Source organism: Myotis brandtii, unplaced genomic scaffold (assembly GCF_000412655.1).
Source record: "Myotis brandtii unplaced genomic scaffold, ASM41265v1 scaffold810, whole genome shotgun sequence".
Lineage (NCBI taxonomy): Eukaryota > Metazoa > Chordata > Mammalia > Chiroptera > Vespertilionidae > Myotis > Myotis brandtii.
Window position 1 is genome coordinate 408,445 of NW_005371274.1, and position 23,100 is coordinate 431,544.

At 41.0% G+C, this 23,100-nt stretch overlaps 1 protein-coding gene across 1 annotated transcript in view; it reads left to right on the forward strand.

Annotated features, from left to right (window-relative positions):
* Positions 1 to 14,984: 14,984 nt before the first annotated feature.
* Positions 14,985 to 23,100, forward strand: part of TNKS2 (tankyrase, TRF1-interacting ankyrin-related ADP-ribose polymerase 2) — a 100,692-nt gene continuing 92,576 nt past the window's right edge. The window contains exon 1 of the mRNA XM_014531554.1: positions 14,985 to 15,216. Coding sequence (XP_014387040.1) covers positions 14,985 to 15,216 — 232 coding nt within the window. The remainder of the gene's footprint in view (positions 15,217 to 23,100) is intronic.

Consider the following 23,100-nt stretch of genomic DNA (forward strand, 5'->3'; position numbering starts at 1 on the left):
TAATTTTGAGAATTAAAAAAAATTCCAGATTTCACAATTATTTTTTATAAAGAAGAAATATTTGCTTAAGGGAAGAACATTATGGGAGATTTTTAATAGACATTTTGAACCCTCTAGTAAAATATCTGAAAAGGCTGACATAGTTTTTTATTTCTTTTCTTTTTACTTACAATTAATTTTTTCTTTTTCAGTTATTTTTATTGAAATATAATTGACATATACATTGTGTCAGTTCAAGGTATAAACGTGTTGATTGAAAACATTTATATACTGCAATATGATTACCACCATAGCATTAGCTAATACCTCTGTAACTTCACATACTTATAATTTCCTTTTTGTGGTGGGAATAATTAAGATCTAGTCTCTTAGGAACATGAAAATCTGTTTTGTGTTTGTGTCATCTGCTAGCCTTTAAGCTCCTTGAGGGCAAGGACAGTATCTTATTCACCAAGGGATCTCCATCACTTTACACAATACCTAGCACAAACAACACATGCTTCTTGGATAAGTTGGATACATTAATTTTTTTTAAATGGTTGCTGGCTTCAGAATCCTACACAAATAGAGAAAATGAGAAGATGACATTTAAGCAATGTGAATGGTGAATCAGCAGGTGGGGAGAACATGAATTTCCAAAAGATGCTTCCAGAAACAGTCTGGAAAGGAGTGTTGACAAAAAATCCTAAATGAAGACAGTGTACCGAAGTTGGCAGTCAGGGGGCACAGTTATTTCCAAAATACCACCATGCACTGCCAACAAAACCACCCAATGCCCCAGACTTAGGAGCCTCAGCAAGAGTACACAAGAGTACACATTGTCCTGGGACATGGCAGGCTTGTTTCCAGATCACAAGTTAGACACCAGGACCAGGACGATGTAGACTTGAGGTTTTTAAAGCAGTAACTCATGCCTGGCCCGTGTGGCTCAGTGGTTGAGCGTCAGCCTAGGAACCAAAAGGTCATGGTTCCATTCCAATCAGGGCACGTGCCCAGGTTGCAGGCTCCATCCATCCCCAGTAGAGGGCATGTGATTTTCTATCTCTTAATCCTTCTTCCTTCCTTTCTCTCTCTCTCTCTCTCTCTCTCTTTCTCTCTCTCTCAAAATCAATTTTAAAACATGTTTAAAAAAATAAAGCAGTAACTCATCAGGAATACTTTGGCTACCTATAAAACCACTTGTCATCCTTTAATTCTCCCTTGCTACTTCTGGTTGTTGTCCAACTTGCCCTTTTCTTTGGTGGACTTCCAAATGTTTCCTTCCTCCTCTGCCTCACCATGTCTCCTTGCTATTGTCCCTCACTATGTTGTTTGTGTAAAATCACCATTGACTTTAAAACGCCCTGGAACATTCTGCTGACTAGTATTGTACTCCTCTAATTGTGGAAAGTACACAGATCACCTAAGTCCATGCCTTAATGGGTCACATTCCCTGTTCGTCCCTGCTGTTTCATCTGCCTGGAAGACCTTCACCTGGGCAAACCTTATCCAGCTTTCAAGGTTCATCTCAAATGTCCAATGTTAAACCTCCCCCAACCCTAAAGACAGAGACAGAATGATCTGTTCTCTGCTCGGTGCTCCAAGGACAAACTTATTTAGACATCTAGAATAGCTTTTGTAGCACTATTTGATATTTATTTGTTTACATTACTATTTCCCCCATTAGACTCTGAACTCCTGAGGGCAAGTACCAAATGTTACCCATCTGTGTATCCCTGGAACTTATCAATGCCTAGAATATTGTAGACACTCAAAAGATATTTGTTAAAATATCCAATAGTCTTATTGACTCATTAAAGTATCAAGTTCACACCAAAAGTTAACAACACCTGTTCTGTTCCCATCAAAATTGGGTATCATACAAGGAGAAATGTGAAAACTGGACAACATGGGCATTAAGCAGTTAATTATGTAACAAATATTTATTGGGTTTCTGCTACGGAGCCGACTGTACTCAGGGGCTAGAGATACAGAAAAAAAAAAAAGAAAAAAACAGACCAATTTGGTCCTATGATCTCAGTCTAACAGAGAGACTATTCTTAAACAAATACTTGTGCAATTAATCATTATGCAATTTTAATGTGCATATAGAAAGACAAGTAGAGGGTGCTTGAGAGCAGATAATACAGAGACATGAATTAAACTGGAATAAATAGAAGAAGGCTTCTTCCCTGAATTGGTGACATTCAGGCTGAGAGCAGAGTGAAGAGCAGGCATTAGATAGGTGAAGGGAAGAGCATGGAGAAACAGAAGGAAACAGCATATTTAAGGTAAAGGTGCTTTAGAAGAACTATACAGGGGCCTTCCAGATGTACTCTTGCCTGGTAAAGTCACCTGTATGAACTGCATCATCATTGGGCTTCCGTGCCCTCTGGCTTCTGGTTGGGTTTGGCAAAGGAGAGGCACTGGCAGGAGAGCATAGAGTAGGAGGAGCATGAAATCAAAGTATTATTCTCTCAATTTTCACCCTGACAGGTGGCTGTCATTGGTTTCAGTCCTCTACCTATAGCCATGACTTCCATTAGGCAATCCTCTCCATGGAGCTATTCTGTCAGCTCTGTAATGACTCTCTGCACTTGTCCTTCAGACCTAGAGATGGTAACAGTTCCTGGTGTTATTACCCCCAGAGGACTGCACTATCCCTTGTTCGTTTCTTCAAATCCTGCTCACACTCTTGTAAACAGCCTCTTTATTAACCACCCATCAAGTTACCCATTTTAATTTATGCTGTTTTCCTGCCAGAATGCCGACAGCTAGAAAGGACAAATAAGAGGCTAGCTCACACCAAGAGTTTTTTTTAAACATGATAAGGGCTTTAGATTTTGCCCAAAGTGCCATAGAAACCATTGAGGAGGCTTAAGCAGATGAGGCAGGTGATCATATTTGCATTTTAGAGAGTCACTCTAACAGCTGCTGTGCAGAGCATAGATGGGAAAAGGTGCAAGAGTAGAAGCAAGGAGGCCAGTTAGGAGGCAATTTTTGTCATGAAGATGGCAAATGATGGGCCATGATGGAATCATTGAGACTGGATACCAAGATTATGACAGAAAACTAGGAGGAACTAGGGAGCAACAAAAGTCCAGCAAGGTCTTTAAAGTAATGCACGTGACTGCATGACCTCACTGACCATAGACTAGACCCCAGACTCCAAGACCACCCAATTCTAGTTGCTGAACTCCCTTCTTCCCCTCATGCACCACATATGGGCCAGCTAAAGTGACCTGTTTACCAATTGCAATGTACTTTACACCTGGTATACACTATCTAGAATGTTCTTGTTCTCATCCAAAGCTTACACATCCTCCAAGGCCCAGCTCAAAAGATAATAAGTAATCACATCTAATAATTTCTGAGAACATAACTCTTTTCCAGGCACTATGTTACTAGCATTAGCTCATGTAATCCACCTACCTATAAGGTAAGAGTATCATCCACTCCATTTTACAGAAGAGAAAACTGAGGCTCAGAGAAATGAATTGTCCACAGTCACATCTTATTGGACTTGAACCCGGGCCTGGATGACTCCAAAACTCCTGTGTTTGATCCCAATTTGCAATTTATCCTTTGAGTGTCCATCTTGGGTGCCTTATTGTATGTGATTGATAAGAAGCATGTTAACCGACATTTCACATTTTGTGAATTATCTCTGGAAATTCTAAAGAGGAACTCATCTCCTGAGCTATTCAGAATTCACTTCCAGATGATCTCATGCCACAGTCCATGGGTATGTGCTAAGTTAGTTTAAATTGCTACAATTGGAGATTCTGGTGGAACCTAAATGCTAAGTGAAAATTGAGTATGTTAGCTGACTTCTCCATAGTATCTGCTTGCATCAGCTGAATTAAATGAGACTCCCAATAAATGAAGTCCAAGAGTATCAATGGTTGGAATCTGGGCACAGGCAGGCATAGACAGTGGATGTCATGGTGAATGGGATGGTGAGTATAAATGAATAGTGTTATGGTGCAGAATTTGGCATCAAAAAACTTAAAACTAGCCTGGCCAGAATGGCTGTGTTTGAGCATCAACCTATGAACCAGGAGGTTACGGTTCAATTCCCAGTCAAGCACATACCCAGGTTGTGGGGGCATCCCCAGTATGGGGTGTGCAGAAGGCAGCCAATCAATGATTCTCTCTCATCATTGATGTTTCTATCTCTCTCTCCCTCTCCCTTTCTCTCTGAAATCAATAAAAATATATTTACAAAAACAAACAAAAAAAATTTTTAAACTAGATCTGGTTCCAGGACAAGTCACTTAAACTCACAGCAAAATGAAATTAATAATAATTTCAAAAAGATTGTTTTGAGGGTGTCATCATTCATGTGAAAAAAAGTTTTGCAAACTACAAATTTCCATTATGAAGTATTATTGTTATCTTTATATATAAAAGGGTAAGTGACCATGCAACCATCCGACCAACCGTCTAACTGACCAACCGGCCAGTACATATGACAGCATGGGCAATTTAAAAATAAACGTTGGCTCACACATGCACGATACATATAAAGCTCTCCCTGGTGCCAATCGCACGCAATGCCAGAATATATCTGAAGACCAACTATTGACACAGCGTACCTCTGAAGCTGAAAGAAAGCGTCATCATTGACAGAATATGTCTGAAGACCAACTATTGGCACAAAAGATTGCGATCTAACATAATCGAAGCTGAGGTAGTAACAGGATTGCAGAAGGAGAGGTTGTTCTGATTCCAAGAATTGATTTGTCCCCATCTAACATTGGCCTCCTATTTAAATTAATTTGAAGACAGTTTCCTGTGATGCCAGCATTTGCGATGACTATTAATAAATCACAGGGACAAACTCTAGACAGAGTAGGAATATTCCTACCTGAACCCGTTTTCAGACATGGTTAGTTATATGTTGCTTTCTCTTGAGTTTGAAGAGCATGTGACGTTAAAGTTAAAGTTGTAAATACTTCATCACAAGGTAAATTAGTCAAGCACTCTGAAAGTGTTTTTACTCTTACTGTGATGTACAGGGAGATATTAGAATAATTTAATCAATTTATCACTCATTGTTTTTATATCATGCTTTTGTTATTTTTATATCATGTCTTTGTTGTTTTCATATCATGTTGTTATTGTTTATTTATTAATCAATTTATATATTATTTTCATATACATTTACTAATTTTCTTTCATCTCTGACACTTCTATTATAAAGGGCAAATGGCAATATTAAAATATTTTGTATTTTAATTTTATAATACTCTATTATATATACTATTTTGACATGTAATTTTTTGCAGTAATGTAATTACCACACAAATCTTTCTTCTAATTAATTTCCTTTCAATGTGCACAAATCCGTGCACTGGGCCACTAGTTAGATTATAAGTCCCTACAGTAAGCTTTGACATACCTCAAGCTTATCTTCAATTTCTCAATTTTTTGTGTTGAAGATTAAGAAAGTGTAGATACAAAGTGCCAGGATGTCAGAAGCCTATTAAATATTTAATAAATCTTGGTAAATGGTTTATTCTTTCATACACAGGAGACTGTCATATAAGTATATATGCAATCAGATATGGTATGCATATATAATCACATATACGGAAGGACATACGTAAAAATGTAAAGAGGTTTTCCCTAGTTATCCCCCAGTCACTATTCTAGATACTGGAGATACAATGGAGAATTGAACAAAATACTACCCTCAATTTTTTGTTATTTACTTCCTTTCAACTCCTCTCTCATATACAAGAATCACTTTTTTATTATAAAAAAAATCAAACTACAAAGACAATAAAAAGAAAGAGGTTGCCAAACATGGGGGGAGGAAGGATAGGGATGAATAATTGGAGCACAAGGGATTTTGAGGGCAGTGAATTACATCATCTTTTGCCAAAACTTACGGAAGGGTTGACAATGAGTGAACCCTAATGTACACGATGGACTTTAGATACTAATAATGTAGCTTCATTGTTTCATCAATTGAAATAAATGTACCATATCAATGTGAGATGTTAACAATAGAGAAAACTGAGGAGGAGTATATGGGAACTCTGTATTTTCTGCACAATTTTTCTGTAAACCTAAACTGCTCTGAAAAATAGTCTTTTTTCTTTTTTTACTAAAAAAAAGGTGGGCGGGGGGAAGAAAAAGAAAGATCCCTGAAAGCTCTGGTTTGCTTAGGTGAACACTTTCCAAATACTAAATTGCAATTGCATTACTCTTCCTGGCAGGAAACAACTTGTGGCCTTTTTCCCTTACTAGCAAGAAGTCATTAGCATTCATTTTTCTTTTGCCCCAAGTCTATTGAACAGTAACAATAAAATGCCTGGTTAGATATAGGAAAACTGCCTTGTTACCTACTTTATTATTATGTGTGCTTTTATATTTGTTGGTTATAAGCAATAACTGGTTGCTTGGCAACAAAGTTGGAGGCTGTCTTCCTGGTAGAGATGAGTTCTCTAAGCAAAGCACCCCATTGTCTTCAATGCTGAGTTTCCAAAGCCACCCCAGCATACAAGGTTATGGAATTGTTGGAGTGAGTGGCATTCTCATCTGGTTCCGTTCTTTTCTTATTCATTTATTCAACAAACATTTAAAGATGACTTACTATGTGCCAGTCACCATGCTAGTAGACACTGGAGTTAGAGTGGAGAATAAGGTGGACAATGCCCCATCCTCATTTAGTGGGTCAGGAGGAAGATAAACAATTAAGTACAATTTTTCAGTTATGATAATCAGGCAAAGATGCATGCCATGAAGAAAAGTAAAGTAGGATAAGGAGATAAAAAGTTTTGAAGAGTTTCTCTTTGTTAGTTTTATGAGTGAAGGTCTCTCTGAGGAGGTGATGATTGAAGAGAGGCAAATGAAATGAGGCCGGGGAAGAGCATGCCACAGAGAGGAAACTGCAAGTGCAAAGACCTTGGGACAGTAGCATGCTTGGCATTTCCAAGCTCAGCAAGGACATCAGTGTGGCTAGCCATGAGAGCATTAGTGAGTTAACAGAAGAGGCTGGGAAAGGGACTCAAAGAGATGGAAAGCCATTGGGGAATTCTGAGCAACAGTTTTTCAAAGGTGATACCATGTCTGCCACATGGGGAATGCCTGTAGGGGGTGGGCAGAGGGGTATGAAGGAGTCAGACATTACTGCAGTGTCTGGAAGAGAGACCATGGACTGAGTGAACCAGTCAAATAGACAACCAGGAATCCAGGTTTTTTTGCATATTTGATGTCAGATAAAACCTATTATTTATCTCCCAAATTAGAGGAGACCAACTCAAGTTGGGAAACAAAAACTAATTGATTAGTTAAAAGCAAAGTTTAGTAGTGATTTCTGCAAAACTGAGCTTCAAGGAAACACTGACTTTCTAAGCACTATTCTCTCTGCCTATATTACCTAAATTTATTTCCACTTTACCTTCAGAGTCAATTTCTCACATTCACAAAACATGTATTTCACAAAAGAGCTTATATGCAGAATACATAAAGAACTACTGCATCTCAATAATTAAAAGACAAACAACCAACTTTTTAATTGGGTGTAAAATTTTGAATGGACACTTCAGAAAGATATGTGAATGGCCAATGAGCACATTAAAAGGTGTTCAACATTAAGTCCTAGCTGGTTTGGCTCAGTGGATAGAGTGTCAGCCTACTGACTGAAGGGTCCCAGGTTCAATTCCAGCCAAGGGCACATGCCCGGGTTGTGGGCTTGATCCCTAGAAGAGGGCATGCTACTGCATCTCAATAATAAAAACACAAACAACCAACTTTTTAATTGGGCGTAAAATTTTGAATGGACACTTCAGAAAGATATATGAATGGCCAATGAGCACATTAAAAGGTGTTCAACATTAAGCCCTAGCTGGTTTGGCTCAGTGGATAGAGTGTCAGCCTACTGACTGAAGGGTCGGTCCCAGGTTCAATTCCAGCCAAGGGCACATGCCCGGGTTGTGGGCTTGATCCCTAGAAGAGGGCATGCAGAAGGTAGCCAATCAATAATTCTCTCTCATCGTTTGATGTTTCTCTCTCTCTCTCTCTCTCTCTCTCTCTCTCTCTCTCTCTCTCTCCCTTCCTCTCTGAAATCATAAAAATATATATTTTTTTAAAAAAAAAGTGTTGAACATTAAGTCTGCATGGAAATGCAAAGTAAAACCTACAATGAGATACTACAACATATGCTAAATGTTGGTGACAATATAGAGCAACTGGAACTCTCATATCATGTTGATAGGAGTGTTAAATGGCACAATCACTTTGGAAAAAAGTCTGGCAATTTTTTTTTAGCTCAATATAACCCCTACCTTATTACCCAGCAATTCTACTACTAAATATTTATCTGAGACAAATGAAAGCCTTTGTCCACAGAAAGAATATATATAGCAGCTTTATTCAAAACATCCTCAAACTGAAAACAGACAAGGTGCCCTTGACCAGAATCAAATCCAGGATCCTTCAATCTGCAGGCAGACACTCTATCCACTGAGCCAAACCAGCTACTCCCATTTTAAAGAGAGTGAGGCTGTTCTCTATTCAAAGATAAACATTGTTAACATTTTGATGTTGGTTATTCCAAGTTTTTTTTTCTATACATATTATAAAATTTTTTTCAACTTAAAGTAATAGGATAAACATATACATTTCCCATATGTCTTTTGTGCTTACTAATATATGGTAAGCATCATTTCTTTTTATTAAGTATTTTTTTAAAACATCATTTTCAATAACAGAACTATTTAAGGCTCTATTGCCACCCCCTACCCATTCCCAACTACATTGGATTTTATCTTTTCTTTTAAACCTTTGCTAATTTAGGGGGTGAAAATATAACTCTTTTAAAATACTTTTATTATAGTGAGATTTAACTTTTTCATTTTAATTGATCCTTTGTCTATTATTTTTTTCTTTTATCTTTTCTATTGAAGTACTTTTATTGATTTATAAAAGATTTTTATTTATTAGATTTATTAAGTTTTTGTCATATGTTACAAATACACATACAAAAATATATTTGTTCCAGATTTTTTTTTAAATTTTTTTACTCACAAAAATTTGATATAAATTTTTGGTTATCTATCTACTAAAGGCCCGATGCACGAAATCCGTGCAAGGAGCTCGGCCCTCGCAGCCCCTCACAGCCCTGACTTTGGAAGGTCTCCAGGTGATGGTTCTGCTGTGAGGTCTAATTAGCATATTAGCTCCTTATTATATAGGATTGTTTGTTTCCTTACCATGCTGTCTTGAAAAAGACCTAGAGAGATTGTGAGAGAGAGAGAAAATAATAAACAGATTCAGGTAGGAAAGCTTGAAGAAGAGAAGGAAGAAAACGTATTAAGGCAACTGTTCCATGATTGAGCAGACAGACCTGGTTTTAATTTCATCTCAGTATTAACTACTAATTGGGCAAGTGATTAAATCTCTTAGCACTAGTTTCCTCTTTTGTTTACTGAAGATAACAATCCTTTCCCTGAAGGGTTGTTGGGAGGACTAAATTAAAAAAAAAAAAGTAAAGGACCTCCCTTGAGAGAGGGGGGAGGGTCTATTAGGGGCAGAAGTAGAATATTGGAGACCAGCTATAATTATAAGAAATATTAATCATACTCTGTTAACCATGCTTGTTTTGTTCTGATGAAAGATAGCACATTCTAACCTGGCTGGGAGTTGCGGAACCCGGGAGCTCACCTGGAAATGCGGCCAATCCTCCACATCCAGGAGCTGCCTATTATCATGGGAAGATTAACAACCTTGTTGCAGAAACCAGAGGTGCCAGCCCTTTGCAAACCCCAGCCCTTTGCATACCTGCAGGCCTTTGCAAACCCCTAGCCCGCATTGCTTGTAAACTGCCCATTTTGCATACCCATTTTTATCACTTTTGCCTACTTCCCCATGTAATCTTCTGCCTTCTACCCAATATAAGCAGTTGGCTTATGGTGAGGGGGGCAGAGCAGAATTTTGTGGATGACCTGTTGCTCTCCCATACTGACGGCAGTATTGGAATAAACACCCATATATGATTCAAACCTGTCTCTGGTGAATTGGCTTAAGTAGTGACAGGCAGCCCAGACCCATTAATTGTCCAGTTTCAGGTCCTCAACAAGTTGTAACAATTACTAAAAGGAAAAATGTCCTAAACCAGTGCTTCTCAAATGTTCATGTATCTGTGAATCATGGGACATCTTATTGAATGACTCGGTACAGCTGCAGCAGAGTCTGAGTTTCTGCATTTCAGACAAGCTCCCAGATGCTGCTGATGTGAGTTTGAAGGTTCTAGCATCTTCGGACAATGGGAATCTTTGACAGGGAATACTTAAGAACCAAGTTAACAACTGATGTTTATTTTCAAAAGAATTGTGACTCTTAGAACTACACAGAATTTGCAAGATGGAAGAGATGGCTCTTCCTTGGAGGGTGAAACTTGAATCCAAAATTAACTAGGTCAATGTTTCATCAGATGAAATGTAATTACAGTCACTGTTTGCTACGCAGAGGAGCCAAACCTCAGATGGATAGATAATTATGCATAAAGAATAACGTAAAATATCTACTGACCAAGACCTCTCATGACCTCCTTCCCAAAGACCCATCCAAAAGGAAAACACCCTTTATGAAAAAATTGAGGCCTTGAGCAGTGTTCAGCTTGTGTCTTTCTCCACCAATCAGAAGCATCACTTGGAACATTTGCTCCCACCCCTAGACCTTCGGAGAGTTCATGGATGGGGATGGGAGATCCCCAAGCCTCTGTATTTCTAACAGAAATGATTTGGGAAACCCTGCCTTACTGGGTTCATCTCCTTTCTTTTCTGTTTAGAAGTTATAGCAGAGAGGAGTTAGCTCAACCTAGTGGACAGAGGTTCTATTGTAAAAAAACAAAACAAAACAAAACTGGGTGACCTTTAGTAGCTGTGTAACCTTAAGCGAGTTACTCATCCTCCTTGAGTCTGAGTTTTTTTCCTCATCTGTAAAACAAGAATAATAAAAGCATTCACATAAGGTCCTTAGGGAGCCTAGATAAGGTGATGGATTTGACAGCCACTTGTAAACTGAATACAAATGCAATGTCTATAAATGCATCTATTATGTCAAATCTTCACTGAACAAAGCCATTGACATGTCCCTGGGGGTTTCATAGTGTGAGATTGTATCCATTCAGCAAGGGGGAGTTGGTAAACTAAAGATCAAGTTGACATAAAACCTGGCTGTTATCCCAAGGTTGTCTTCTCTTATTTGAGCAACCTGGGGAAAGAGAGGCAATCTTCCAATCTGCTATCTCACCAATACTCGTGATGGTGATAGCTCCCTGCTCCCCTCTCAGAGCCACCGAGATGCTTTGTCAATGATAAAAGCTGAAGGTGTCTTATAAAATACAAAATCCATACACATTGGTTGTGCCTGTCACTGCAAGAGCTGAAAAGGGCAAGGCATTCGTTTTCAGTAATATCTCACCCTAATCCCACCTAATCCCTGCCCCAAAGAACAAGAAGACTTTCCATCTCAGTTCAAAAAACACAAGAGTATTCAGAGTTTCTGGCATGAAGGTCAGTGCCCTAGGGTGGAGCGGAGCTGCTCAAGAAGCAAAGAACCACCTCCCTTGGATGACACTTCAGGTATTTATTGTACAAAAACCTTGCTCTCTGAATCTTATGTTAGAGAATTCATCATTCAATCGGGGAATGATCCCTCTCAGTACTATATAGAATCTCCTTTCTGAGTAGACAGATTGGGAACAGTCTATAATTTTAAATTTTTTATCATCACCCAACGATATGTTTTTTAATTGATTTTAGAGATGAGGGGGGAGAGAAAAAGAAACATTGATGTGAGAGAGAAACGTGGGGGAGAAATATCAATTGGCTGTCTCCTGTATATGCCCCAACAACCTACGTATGTGCCCTGCCCTAGAATCAACCCCACAACCTTTTGGTGTATGGGACGCTGCTCCAACTAACTGAGCCACCGGCCAGGGCTTAAATTTTAAAAACTAAGCAGGTGAAATTGTTGGCCCATTGTCCACATGCCTGGCATCTTTGCATGTTCCCAAGAGTTGGGTGATGGATGGTGCCACATGTTCCACTGCTGCGGGCTGAACCTGTCATTATGCATCGGATTTCAGGAGTGGAACACTAGAATCTGAGCCTTGGGAGAGCTGAGTTCAGATATCAGTAGAGTTGGGCATGGGTCTATTAAGGGAGTAGGAGTGGGAAAGGCTCACAATGATTAAAAGTGGGGAAATGAGAACAGCTGTCTGGGAAAATAACCCCACTCAGAGATAGGAATCAAGGTGGGGAGCAGACGGGAAGACCAGGCAACCGCCATGAACGCTTCCTAGAAATTCTAGGAAACCAAGGAGTGGGGGCTCGGCAGTGAGGTTTGGAAGAACTAAGCTAAGGAGACTCATACCCCAAAGAACAGCCTACAACACCTGATATTTTTCAGATTTTTTTCAAAGTTCTCTTTTTCTTAGCAATTTTACTCACTTAGAAACCAGCAAGAAATGTGATGCCACATTTCTTTACAACTTAAAGGTAACAATTTCTACATACTTTTCCTTTCATGGGGTATTACCTTAAACAGAATGAACCTTAAAAAAAACTACTCGATATATCTTAGGGGTATGAAGATTTGTCAAGAAGACTGTCACTTTAAACTAGTGGTTCTCAAACTGTAGCTAACATCAGAATCATCTGGAAGGCTTGTTGAAACATCTAGTTCCAGACTGCACGCATCCCCAGTCTTTGATTCATTGTGTCTGGGATGAGGCCTGAGAATTTGCATTTCTAACAAGCCCCCAGGTGATACTGATGAAGCTGGTCCACAGACCAACCTTGAGATCACTTCCCTAGATAATTAGGGATCTTTGACAGGAGGAGAAATAAAAACGCAGAGACTCTCAGGTGGCAAATACATTTCCTCATCACTAGCATTCTAACCTTTTAAGTTGAAGTTCAGAAATGCCACTCCTCCCAAGCAAATCACTTGGCTTACTAGTCAATGTCTCACTGTGTGGAAATGGTCAAAGAAGCGCTCAGGGTAATCTGAAAAAGGAATTGAGGAGTGGCTCACTGGACTAGAACTATAGCATGAGGTGGAGGTCATGCGGATGCTCTTGGGATGGTGACATCAAGTTCTATCCCCCATGGGGACAGATCTGTCAATGGTAAAGAAGTCAGAGCCACCTCCCTTGGATGACACTGAAGGTATGGTACAAAAATCTTGCTCTCTAACCTGGCCAGTGTGGCTCAGTGGTTGAATGTCGACCTATGAACCAGGAGGTCATGGTTCAATTCCCGGTCAGGGCATATGCCCAGGGTGCAGGCTTAATCTCCAGTATGGGGTGTGCAAGAGGCAGCTGATCAATGATTCTCTTTCATCATTGATGTTTTGATCTCTCCTTTCCTCTCTGAAATCCGTTTAGCTGTAACAATTGGAAAAACAACAAAGAAGTGGAGGCCACACAATAGAGTAGGAGCCCAATTCCTGGGGATTTTGTGGAGCAGAGCCTATGTCCTGACTTTAGAGAGAGAAATTAACTTCTTCCATGCCTGAGCCAATGTTGTTTTTCCAATTGTTACAGCTAAGTTGAACTCGGTGTAACTAATTCACATGCGCACTCATTCATCCCAGGCTTGTAAACATGTCACAGGTGGAGATCTTGGGGAAAGAGGAACTAACAGATACAGTGTGCATTTTTAGCACAAAATAAAACAAATAATAGCTAATAATTAATGAGTGCTTACTTTAAGGGCTCTTACCTCCTTATGCTCACAACAACCCCCATGTGTAAATAAAGAACTTGAAAGAGGTTAAGTGACTTGTCCAAGATCATACTGCTAGAAAACTGCGAAGACAGGATTTGAATCCAGGTCTGGATTGACTCCATAAACCACGTTCTTTGCTAGATGTTTCCCCATGGGTGGAGACTGAGCCACACAGCAGGCAAGAGAGTGGGGCACAAGTCTTTTTTTACAAAGTCAGCAGAAACGCTGAATTCAAACTCAAATTCAGACTCTTATTCCAGCAAGATTCAATCATTTCATAAAAATGAGAGGGTTGGCTGTGTTCTAATGACTCTGTGAGGTATCCTAAGGGAGAGAGGCTGAACCACGTAAAGCTAGATTCCCTAAAATTTAACTCGCTTTTGAGGCTTTTTGCACCTGTCCAGGTGGTCTATTATTTCTGTCTTTTTTTTTTCACTCAAAGGACTTAAAAATTAATTTACCTAGAATAAAACATCTGGCTTATTGCATTTACATCATTTTAAGTATGATGGAGTTGAGATTGCTTTTGGGTGACAGAAAGTGAAAGGAGACTTATAAAAGAGCAATCTTGAGCTGGAAAGTTAGTAGAATTTTTTAAAATATGTTTTTATTGATTTTTTTACAGAGAGGAAGGGAGAGGAATAGAGAGTTAGAAACATCGATGAGAGAGAAACGATGTGCCTGCAACCAAGATACATACCCTTGACCAGAATTGAACCTGGGACCCTTCAGTCCACAGGCCGACTTTCTATCCACTGAGCCAAACCAGTTAGGGCAGGTTTTTTTTTGTTGTTGTTTTTTGTTTGTTTGTTTGTTTGTTATTTTTATTTTTTTACCAATCTCAACTCTTTTCAGATTATGGAGAATGCAAAAGGCAAGGAGTGCAACTCCACAGAGAAGTCAGGGGAAGAGTATGTGACTCTCAAGTTCAAACCCACAGCCGTGGAAACTGGAGAGGAATAGCCAGCTTTGAGCGAGCCAATCACATCAGTTTTACGAAGAACCTCAGCGAAGGGGATCAAACAAAAAGAACTGTAAAGGATAACAAAGCTTCCTGTCCGCTACAGCCTAAAACCTCGGAAGAAGATACCTATTCCTCTGTCGCCCTGTAAACTGTCACCTGTCAACCTGCTTCACCGAGACATCATGCAGAGCTGGTGCCATCAGTGAAACCTCAGCACCGGAGGCTGGAAATAGCTGCACTTGCCCAATTCAAAAGAATGTTCCTGTCATAGACAAGGAGGCCAAGATCCAGGCATGATCATAAAGAAAATCAAAGGTAGAAATGTCTCTGAAGAAAAAGATGTGGCTCCTGCCCCCGAGAAGCAGGTGCCTGCCCTTGAAGAGCCTACCACCATCCTCGAGGGAGTGAATACTGTTGTCATAACAACTGCTGCCTGGAGCCTGTGTCGGCCTCCGGGACCAGAGCTGCAGACAGAGCCAGGAAGATCGGAGCAGTGGAATCGCCACCAGAGACTTAGTATGTCCGGTAGTGTGTGGTCCATGGGAGAAGTCTCCCCGTGGACATAATGGTTGGGTTCACCTGCCGTTTTATGCTGAACTAACCTGGGTTTCTGAAAAATGAAGGCAACTGAGTGCCAAACCATAGGAGCCAAACTAAAGAGAAAATTGTTATTCTCTTCTTGCACCCTGCCTGCAATTGTCCAATATTCTGTGCCCCAAATGAGTTTAGAGGAAGAATATGTTAATGAAAAGCCTCCAATGAGATTAGAATACAAAAAAAAAATCACCGATATGATTGTAAGTAAGCAATGGTGAGAAGGTTACTACAATCAGCTCGCTGATAGCCGGCCCCCAGTCCCTTCCACACCCTCCATGCTTTCTGCTACGGGCCTCGTAGACTGGTGGGTTGTAGGTCGTACTCACAGACCCCAAAGGTGCCTGCTTTGGTTTGGGATAGATGGGTTGGGATATGGAAGCTTTTATGTTTTAAAAATGAAAAAACATCTCACTAATCACCAGTAATTCCGCTTAATGCCATGAAAAGGTCATTCATTCTACCAATGTCGACCCTTTTGAAATAGTAATGACCTCCATACCTTCTAAGTGGGAACATCTTCAGCTGAAGACTAAATAACTGAGTAACGAAACAGCAATCATTTGCTCCTGTGCTGGATATTCCTCTTTGGAATACAGACTACTTGGTTGCTACTGGCTTCTAATTAATTGTAAGTGTAATAATGACTTCAAGGTGTTGAGTATTTTAAGCCAAAGAGAAAGTTGTTATTCTCTCTCTCCTTCCTTCACTCCCCCAAAACATATGATTCTTAAAATAAAAAACAGCATTTTCCCAGTGGTTTGTTTTTTTTTTTAGTAACCTCAGACTCCTATGGTTTGGCTCTGGGCTAAAACACAGGGTGTTTTGCCAGGAGCATTTTCACTTGTAACTGTTTTGTATATTTCTGTTGCTTAAAAATGTTTAAGGCTGCTTCCAAATCATAAATACATAATATGTTGAATTTAAAATATGCATGTAAAATTGTCAACTGTTATATTTAGGGGGATACATTCATCACAATCAAATTACTGTTAGTTAATGCTCTGACTCAAAGTAGGATTAAGCCAAAAAGCATGATTTTTCTTTTGCATGATTCTTTTTTACATTTGTTGTCTACTTCCTAAATTTATAGCCCTGGTTGTCTTGAAAAAGACTTGATGTTTTTCATTTGTCTTGTGCTTTCATAGTAATTTCTAACATTGTTTTATTATGAGTAGAGGGCCCCCCCCCCCCATCTACCACCACCAGTGAAAATGTAAAAGTAATGCAGTAGAAATGGTGACAAAGTTGGAGAGTTTGTAACCATCATAATATCGACTGGTTTGGGCAAGAATTCTTAATAAATATTGACACTAAAGAGGAAAATTGAGCAGAATATTTTCATGGTCTCGCAGTGTCTACTGATTGCGCTTTAGCACTAAGAATTTTTCAGTGTAGTAAATAATACACACATTTTATTCCCTTTTTAAAAAATGATAGAATCATTTGATGTCCTTGCTTGTGAGCAAGTCACTAACAGAGATCTCTGGCTACTAGCTCAGGAGTATTACCCATTTTTAGCAGGGCCACAAAATAAAAGTAACAGCAATTGAGAGCTTACTTTGACAGACCTTATGTTAAATTCGTATGTCCTTTAAAGCTCACAACACCCCAAAACAATGAGTTTCCTGAGGGTAGAGGTTGTGTTGTCTTGTCGATCACCATCTCTTATTACTTTACCTGGTAAACAGCAGGTCTGCAACAACTTTTGGTTGAATGAATGGAAGTGTATCAGCTACTTCTTGGTGCCACTAACACCCAGCCTCACCTGTCTCTGAGCCAGCTGCTGTAGAGACCAACACTACAGCAGGCTCTGAGCAACTTCACATAAGCACAAAGGATATGCCTCACCTGCAGTCCATACTTCCTGCTTCTTGACTTGGGGCTTCCCTTTAGACACAGAGGTTGAGGCACCATGTAAACTCTACCCTGTATGTGCAGCACGGAAGTGTGGGGGAGTCAACACTTCATGGACTGTAACTTTGACCAATGGGAGACAGGAGTCAATGAATAAATTTTTCTACCTTTCTTCTCTCCAATGGACTATTCAGATACAGAATTTATTTGGCTTTTTGGATGATAGTCATGATGGTCCTATGGGATCAAACAAGTAGCAGCGACCAACTTGGTAATATGCCCTCCTATTGGTATATTACCTACCTCACTTTCTTTGTCTCTACATCCTGCTCCCTAGGCTCACAATCCCTAATAAAAAAAAAATTGCACATAAGTCTTACCTCAGACCCTACTCTGGAGATCTCAGGCTAAGACAAAGTAAGTGAACCTACCTTTAAATGCTTTGTCTAAAAGCATGATCCCGATGAACTATTATACACTGGACCATCATCTTGTTTTAATTGCTAAAAATAAAAAGAAATGATGGATGCCATCTTCCAGAATGACATAGCCTACCACCCTGGATACCAATGGTAGCTATTTATATGAGCTGTGGGAACAGGGCCCGAAGGCAGCTGGGCCCCATTCTGAGTCCTATAAATAAATAGTCTTATTTCTCTGCAAGAAGCACCACCTTACAGGATTCTTTGAGGACAGGAGGATGTGATATTTTGTGTCAGGGTTCATCTCATAATGCTTAAAACAGACATTTACAATAAATGGTGACACGGGGATGCCTGCAGCTAATGTCTGAAAAAAATTATACAAATCTCAGGAAGTTTATCAATCCTTCTAAAAAGCAGCAAACCTAAGGAGGCTCTAATACAGCAAATGACTAGTAATAAAATAATAGATGTTATCATTTTCTAACACTTACTGAATATTTACTCTTTGTGAGGTCAGGGTTCACCCCGTTAGGTCTTCACAAAAGCTCTATGATAACATTACTATTTTTAACGTACAGATATCTGAAGGGTTTGGAAGTTATAAATTCCCCAGGTTCTCACTGCTAGGAAGTGGAAGATTCCAGTCAACTTCCAGGCTTTTTGTAATAAAAGAGAGAAATAAATTTATCTGTTTAAGCTAGTGTTGTGTTGGTGGTTTCTTCTATGGGTAACTGTTACACTTACCCTAATCGCAAGGCATTTCTTATACTACTTTTCGTTCTGGACAGTGATCCAAACAGAAGCCAGGAGCAAGGACTGTAGCAGAGGAAAGGTTAAGGCTCAGAATTAGGGGTTAGGGCTCAGTGATAATATCTTACCAGCTAGATGGCTGCAGGGACTGGGGACCCAACAGGTGCCAGGACTCACCCCATCAGATGGTACCTCAAAGGGAACTTTTTTCATATTTGAACATTAACTGCAAAGTCCAAGGTAGATTTATTCCATTAACCTGCTTTATTATCTGCAAAGTCCAAGGTGGGGCTCCAGGGGCTGGGACCTGGTTTGCACTCCCAATGGCTCCTGGTGTAATAAAGCAGCCCTGGCCCCTTTCCTCGCCACCTCCACACACATTGGCCTAAGTGGTGAGTCCCTCCTCAGCAATTCTATGCTGCATTTTACAGAGTAGAGAGAAAGAAGCCAGGGGCCAGGCAGGGACTGAGTCTGCTTTGTCTACAACTGTATCCTCAACACTTTGGACAGTACTGAGCACTCAGTAGGTACTCGAAAAATATTTGTGAAATAAACAGACAAATATATTCATCAATTGTGCCTCTGCATATACTATAATAATAGTAATAAACATTTATCATCTTTATTATATGTTTTCACTGCCTTAGTAGGTACTCGAAAAATATTTGTGAAATAAACAGACAAATATATTCATCAATTGTGCCTCTGCATATACTATAATAATAGTAATAAACATTTATCATCTTTATTATATGTTCTAAGAATTTTGCAAATATTTTATCCTCAAAATAACGTTATGAAATAAGTATTATTATCATCCCCTTTTTACAAATGAGAAACGTTAGGCAAAGAGAGGTTAAGTGACTTGCCTAAGGTCACACAGCTGTAAGTATAAACCCTCTATCAACAACAACAAAAAAAATAGTGTTTGTTAAATGCAAGCTAGCATTCCCGGTTCCTTTGAGACCCCATTATTTTTTCAATTTGGGGTATTTGTGGGTTTTGGTTGTTATAAGGCAGCATTATTAACAGGTAAGGATACATTTGCTCATCTTCTGGATATGAATTACAATCCAAACACTGGAAGAAGGGAGTGAGACTCAAGTGGGAGAAAACCTTAAAATCCTCCCCTGCAGTCCCACTGCTCTGAAATGAAATGCACGTGCCCAGCCACAGCCTAGCTGATCAGGCCCCAGATGAGGGTGTTGTTCCTCCTGGTCACTGAGGTCTCTGTCACATTGGCCAGCCCTCTGTTCTTCAAACAAGCCAACTGTGTGCCCCTCTCAGGAGCTATGCCCCTGCTGTCCCCACTGCTGAAAATGCTCTTGCCCGGGGTCTCCTCACCGTTCAGGTCTCAGCTGACATGTCGCTCCTTGTTGAGGCCTTCCTCCAGCACCCAGGAGAAAGAACTGTACCCAGCCCCCACCCCACCTCTAGCTGACCAGTCAATGTCCTGCTATTCCATTAACCTGCTTTTTTTCTTTGTAGCACTTATTATCAGCAGAAATCATAATTTCTGTTCATTTGCTTGTTTCCTTATTTCATCTTCCCACTGAGGAATATGAAATCCATGAGATAGATCAGGGACCTTGGCAGCATATAGGAGTGCAATTCCTATTTACTGAATGACAAATAAGTCAACAAATTACAAATGTTTGCCAAGCACTGGCCAACACACCAAGTCATCTGAGGAGAGGAACCTTGGGTCTCCACCCATATCTCAGCACCTGGATCATGCAAGATAAAATACCTTCTGCATCAAAGGCTCACTGATAACACCCAGCTGCCCCCGAAGACTCCCAAAGGCCCCCTTGCAAATCTGAGAGATCAGATTGGGGGCTTTGGGCGTGAGGCAAATGACTTGAAATCAAACCAAGAGAAGGTTTAGGAGCACCGAGGATGCCAGCAAGGTTCCTGGGGAGAAAAAGAGTTGGTGCCACCTCTAGTTATCAACAGGGAGAGTGGTCATTCTTGCTCCAGTTTTATACACTGGGGTGTAGCGTAAGAGTTCACATGAATAAAAATGTTCCTTTGATTTTAAAAAACACAGGTCAGAAACCCTTTCCTTTAGAAGAATTTATCCTCATTGTGTACAGAGTGAAGAGGCAAGAGGAAAAAATATATATATATTTTACTGAGGTCTTTCTCAATATTCAGAATTAAAATTTTAAATGACCTTCCCAGATATAAATTTGAAAACTTCAAGGCCAAGCACCCTCCTGCAGACCCGGGGAGTTGAACACATTCGCCCCTCCATCCACCTTTCTCTCCTCACCAGGTGGTAAGCAGCACGCATTGCCCACTCCAGGCAAGACACATTGCAGCTGTAGGGCGCTCAAACGTGCTATGGATGTGGGTAATTTTTTCCTGCAGGAAGAGAAACTAGGAAAATAACTGTCCTAGAAATAACTCAATCAATGGGCATCCTGCCCCAACCCCACCAGGCACACACACCTCCTAGGTGGAAGGTAATGGCATGCTTGCTGGCAGCTGAGGATGCACCGTGTCCCAGAGGCTTTGGTAAAAAGTCTGCTCACAGCCATGGGGACGATTTGGCTGAAAATAAATTCCTTCCTTTCATTTGCACACCATGCCTTTAAGCTCCCCAGGTGCCACTTCCCCTGCTGCCGGGTGCAGAGTGGCAGGGACTTTGCAGCACTGCTCCCCAGCAGCCAAGGCCCGGAAGCACTGAGCAGCCGCCCCCACACCTCTGCCTTGTGACTGTCGCCTCACTGCTGCTAGGCGAGAGGTAATTAATTGCTGGTGGCTCTGGAACGCGGCCAAGATTCAGCCAGATGCAGAGCAGGCACCTAAACATGGGGCATCGGGGCCAGCATTCGAGCTCTGACCCTGGGGTAGGTGCCAAAGTCACCGCACGGCCTCGTGTGACCTGGCCCCACCTGCTCCGCCTCTTGCTAGGGCAGCAACGGGGAGGTGGTGGGTGACATTCGAATCCTGTAAGGTATGCACGTGGTGGCTGCACACCACCCACGACTTGGATGGCGACAGTCACCACTGTACTTAGGGAAGATTAGCACATCCCTCTGTGGGTACTGCGAGTTCTGGCGCCCGGGCTCTCCGCGTCGTGCCAGAGCCCATCAGCAATGTGGAACTTGCTCCGTGCCAACTGGAAACACAATCCCTTTTCACTTCACCTGGGGAGAGAACGGCATCTGAGCTTTAAAGAGCCACACCTTTGTGGTCAGCCAAACAATTGATTAATTGAATCCAGCAACCTGTGTGTCTATATACCTCTTGTTGGGGGGTCACCTACCACCCCACTTTCGGTCACTAAATTGTTATCATGGAAACCCAGCTACAGCCCTAGTCCTGAGGCTGAGTGTGTGCCATTGGGGATGAGTAGGGACCTGCCCCTCAGATGGAAGGTTTTAAGTGCAGTACCTACCACTCTCAGAAGCAGGGCAGGCATCACAGGAGTTGCCAAGAGACCATCTGGCCCCGGCCTCCATTCACAAAGGCCTCAAACTTAGAATTTTGAAGTGATACCCTGACATGACTGAAAGAAAATTACATTCCAGATGAAACTTGAAATGAGCAACCTCTAACCAAATGACACTGCTGGGGGAGCATTAAAATAATAAGAACAGTAATAATAATGACTGACACTTACAAAGTGCATCCTGTTCTAAGAGTCTAGGTACTCTTCTAAGACTGCATTTAATCCTCACAAAATCCTCAGAGGAGGTACTACTGTGCCCATTTTACAGATTAGAAACCGAGGTACAGAAAGATCCAATAATGTGTCCAAGAACACACAGCTCATAAGGTCACCCAGGGAGTAAGTGCTGGGCCAAGATTTGAACTCAGGCTGTCTGGGCTCCAGAGTCCCTGTGCTTAACTACTGCACTATGAAGTAACAGCTTTTTAAAATAAATCCTTAAAAAATAATAATAGTTAAATAATAATAATAATTTAAAACATAAAAATAAATGATTGGTAACCGCACAATCACACTGCTATTTTACGGGTGCAAAGCAATCACCTCTGAACATGAAACACTTGGCATTTCACTGTTTTTAACATCCCAGGAGCCTCTAAAAATGGAAACGCCCGAGGCTCTCTGAAAAGCATGCGGTCAGGTGAACCACAGCCTGTGTTCCTCACGAGGATTACTCCTACTCTGGAGAAAAATGATACAAGTTCTGCGCCAGGATGTTGGAGGGGCCGTGAGGGGGCCTTTCTCTGTGCTGCCAAGTCATCCTTTACTTGGTCATGTCAGTTCCTCAACTCAAAGCTCTCAAATTAAGGATCAAGAGAGCTTCTCTGTCCCTAATCATTGGCCGTGCCAAGGCCCCCGAGGGCTCTGGTTCCAACGAGTGGCAGCATCAGAGAGCAGTGCCAGGCATCTAGCCAAGGTGCCAGGAGGCATTGCCCAGTGTGAGCCCTAACTGACCTACAAAAGGAAAATGTGGCTCCTCAAAGCTGGGAGTTCCATCAGAAATAGAGCCCCGTGTATGCTAAAGGGGGACACTGTGCACAATTAATATTTGATATATGGACAGTAGCATTTACTCACCCAAACCCATCTACTAAGCTCCCTGGGCAGGCACTGTGCTGGGCACTGTGGGAATGAAGATGAATGAAACAGGAGAGCCCAGGAGAGGAGCAGTGGACACAGGAGCAAGTTGCTGCGACAGTGTTGTTGGTAAAGTGCAGCTCAGCCTGTGTGAGTGCTGTGAGAGCCGCAGAGGGCACTTTTCATTAAGCAAAGACGTTATGTGGAAGATTCCATTACAGGAGCTGACATTCTCAGGCAGCCTGA